The sequence below is a fragment of the Morone saxatilis genome, unplaced genomic scaffold, assembly GCF_004916995.1.
Source record: "Morone saxatilis isolate NCDOM2014 unplaced genomic scaffold, NCSU_SB_2.0 Contig8, whole genome shotgun sequence".
NCBI lineage: Eukaryota > Metazoa > Chordata > Actinopteri > Moronidae > Morone > Morone saxatilis.
Window position 1 is genome coordinate 20029250 of NW_023340257.1, and position 3691 is coordinate 20032940.

Below are 3691 nucleotides of genomic sequence, written 5' to 3' on the forward strand. Positions count from 1 at the left end.
TCCAGTGTGACGTGGTTGAAATCCCCGGAGATGGCGATGAATGCGTCTGGATGTTGTGTTTGCAGTCTCGCGATGGTGGAGTGTATGACATCACACACGGTCTCTGCGACGTAAACAACAACAGCAATGGCGTGGGAGAACTCTCTAGGCATGTAGTACGGTCTGAGACCTACCGCCAGCAACTCGATGTCTCTGTTGCACACGATCTCCTTCACCGTAACATGCCCCTGGTTGCACCATCTGTTGTTGATAAACAGTGCGAGTCCCCCTCCTTTGCTTTTGCCGCTGCGTCCACAGTCCCGGTCCGCTCTCACTGTAGTGAATCCAGAGGCAAAGTAAACTGCACTCCCTGAACGTCCTGTCCGTCCTCACAAGGGCAGCCAGCTCGTCCGTCTTGTTGGACAGTTCACATTCCCCATCACTATCGACGGAACCGAGGGCTTGTACTTCCACCGCTTAGCCGCTAGCCTAGCCTTCACCTTCGCTCCGGCTCTGCAGCCTCGGCGCCTCCTCCTCAGCTCCTCAGGTATGGGGTGGAAAATGCCGGCACGTCCCATTGTTTGTAGTGAAAGCAGCTTCTCCCTTGAATAAACAAGATGTCCACTGCAGTGTTGTCCATAAAAAGTCATTGTTTTCATAGGATATATAAAGTTCTACACAGCTAGTGTTATATAAAGAGTTAAAAGTTTTAAAAAACACACTTAAGTTACTAAAAACTCAAAACTCACCACATCCACATGGTTTCATTATCATTATTGAGTGCTTTTTTTGACTTTTTCCAGCTTGCTGCGTTCTCCCAGCTTCAGTTTCCAAATGGAAAGGAGATGGTTAATACCTACAGACCAGTGCAGGCCTTGAATGGACGGCAGGTGTATTACTCTGGGAGCCATGTTGCTGTGGTTAGCTCTGTGCTACTCATCATATCAGTGCTGGTATCCAGTGCACTCTCCGTGTAGACTACAGGATAAAAACTCTTTAATTTTACACTACTGTGATGATTATCAAATACATAAGATGTAACTGCCAATAGATCCTCCTATTGTTCTAAATTTATCATCTCAACATCTCATAACTGATGTATTTTTTGATTTCTGAAATAAAAAATGTTTTACCGATGACTGATCAATCAGTTGTTTTTACTTTTGATTGCAAAGTTTCCATGAATTGTGACCGAGAACAGTTTACAGACTAGGGGACTATTAATTGATATGGTTAAACTGTCTCTTGTGGTATGTTGTCACAATTATTTCACTTGTGATACTGAAGTGTTTCCTTCCTCTCTTGCAGACATTTGAACTCTGAACTGTATTTCTTTTTTCTACTTCAGCCTCTTGCCAGCTAATCATCTAAGTGCACTGTACACTGTTTCCTCTCACCTATATGTATATTATGCAAATAATGTAATAAATGTAATGTAAATAAAAGTATACACCTGATTCCTGCTGGTTAAAACATGTTTTTTTTTGTTAGCTAATTAGTAATTAATTAGATAGTTAAATAGTTGTCGGCTAATTCACATATACTTACATGCATGCTGGACTAGCAATCACTTTGTGAAAGCAAATGGGGATCCAAATAAAGAATATTAACCCCAAAAATTTAATTATATGTATCTGTAAAACTGTCAGTTTTATTTTGAAAATCTTCTCTAGTCCAGGCTAGAGCTGCAAGAGTCACTTCCACTAACATCCACTATGTGGCAGCACCGAACAAGTCTGAAGTTCTGATTCTTCTTGCATTCAACTCTGGATTGCAGGTTGCAGTGGTTGGTGGAAAGTAACTAAGTACATTTACTCTAGTACTGTACTTACAACGTACAATTTTGAGGTACTTTTACTTTACTTGATTAGTTCCATTGTCTACAATACGTCTACTCTACATCTGAGGGCAATATTGTACAATGGGCTACATTTATGTGACAGCTATAGTCACAGTAACAAACAAAACACAGGATCAGTTTATAAAATATGATAGTGCTTATTTATATACTACTTACATGTTAAAGCATGCGCAATATTGAAATTATATGTTGTATATAATTATATACAGTAACTTTCTGAAAGAGACCATTCTACCCAACAAGTACTTTTTGCTGTTAATACATCAGCAGCTTTTACTGAAGTGAAATCTTGAATGTTGGACAAAGTATTTTGGTACCTTAAAAGATGTGAGTACATCACTGCATATAGTCTTTAAAAAAAGTGCATGCACATCGTGTAACTTTTTATTTCTATCTTTAGGAGCCCTGCAGAAGTTTTATCTCCCATTTGGTGACTCGCTAACGAACCCACAGCCATGATGTAATGAGAAAGTTTGACTTTTGACTGGACAGAAACAGGATTGGGGGCTTTTTGTGGTATGTGCGTATGTGTGTGCATATATTTGCTTCCAGTTGCCGCCAAACGTTGTAACTGTTCAAACGCTTAAGGGCATTTTCTGATTGGATAAACAATTGCAATACTCAGTGGCAATCATTTAGAAATGAAAGCTACATTCACAGCTGCCATTACACAACAGAAGAAGACAGACTGCCTGTCTGAGATCAGTCATCATAGGTAAAACATAATTTAATCAGTCCTAAGAAGTTCCCCTGGGAGGATAATACCTACTGTGTCATTAGATGCTGCGCTTGTTTTTGGCACCTTGACGCTATCTATATCACCTTAAGTACTGGAGGAGATCACTTTGGATATAATCCCATGTTGCACAGGAATAGATGTCTGATGCAAGCACATCCTGTAGCGCAACAGTGCTGAGATAATCTGCAGGATGCACAGTCATGCTGGCTTGCTGCAGAGGGTCACTCCTTGTGTTCTTGGACAAGACACACGTGAACTCATTATCCCTCCAAAATACAACCGTTATTTGTGTGTGAGTGCATGTGTTAATACTGTTAGTTTCTGATTCCCTGCAGCAAATTAAGCTTTTGTCAATTCTTGCATTCACAACCATTTGCAGCAATCTGCTACATTACTGTCTGCTTGCCTTTTCTTCTTTCTTTTTTTCTCACAAGGACATCTTTTCTCGGTTTGTGTGCACCGCCCATCCCCCACTTCCTCTTATTTCACTTGGTGTGACTCTGAGGTTTGGGTTGTCGTGACAACGGAGGACACAGGCCCGTCTCTATTCTATTTGCGAAGTTTCTGTTGTTGCAAGCATATTGCACATTTGCTGCTAGGATAGGGAAGAGCCTTGCACCACCATCCCCCACCCACACCTTGTCAGAAACATGCAGGCGTGAATGAGTTCTCAGAAATATAAAAGAGATATCAATCACTTCCTGTAATACATACAGAAGATTTTTGACTTGCACGCCAATAAAATATAACATATGTGAGGACAGTGCTAAGGGGCACCATATTCCCTTTGAAAACGTTAAACCGCTTCAACGTCTCTAAAATGAGCTCACTTAATCAATAAATCTGCTAATAATCTTTGATTTACTTTGATCTTTTATCATTATGTTGCTGTTTCAAAGTATAAACCTCAATGCTGCATCATTAAGGAGTATTTTGTCCTGAGATAACTGGTACACATCCACATAAATTATTACTGGGATCAATATCTATCTGCTTAACTGTCTTTTGACTTCTTTTTTAAAAGCAATGTGTCGTCTCGTAACCGTATGTCCTTAAAAGGGATGAGCTCATGCTTGGCAACAGCTTGAATTTGCATGTATGTGTGTGTGTGT

At 40.2% G+C, this 3691-nt stretch overlaps 2 protein-coding genes across 2 annotated transcripts in view; one reads left to right on the forward strand and one right to left on the reverse strand.

Moving 5' to 3' along the window:
• On the reverse strand, positions 1-776 carry LOC118341537 (the record flags this gene model as incomplete). Its single annotated transcript, XM_035679807.1, is given in 1 exon segment — positions 1-776. A coding segment is annotated over 1 exon segment (152 nt), but the record flags the coding sequence as incomplete, so codon positions are not given.
• ca4b (carbonic anhydrase IV b) overlaps positions 1-1430 on the forward strand; it is a 3985-nt gene extending 2555 nt beyond the window's left edge. Inside the window, exon 8 of the mRNA XM_035679806.1 lies at positions 783-1430. Within this exon, the coding sequence (XP_035535699.1) occupies positions 783-956 (174 nt within the window). The 3' untranslated portion in view covers positions 957-1430. The remainder of the gene's footprint in view (positions 1-782) is intronic.
• The last annotated feature ends 2261 nt before the right edge of the window (positions 1431-3691 follow it).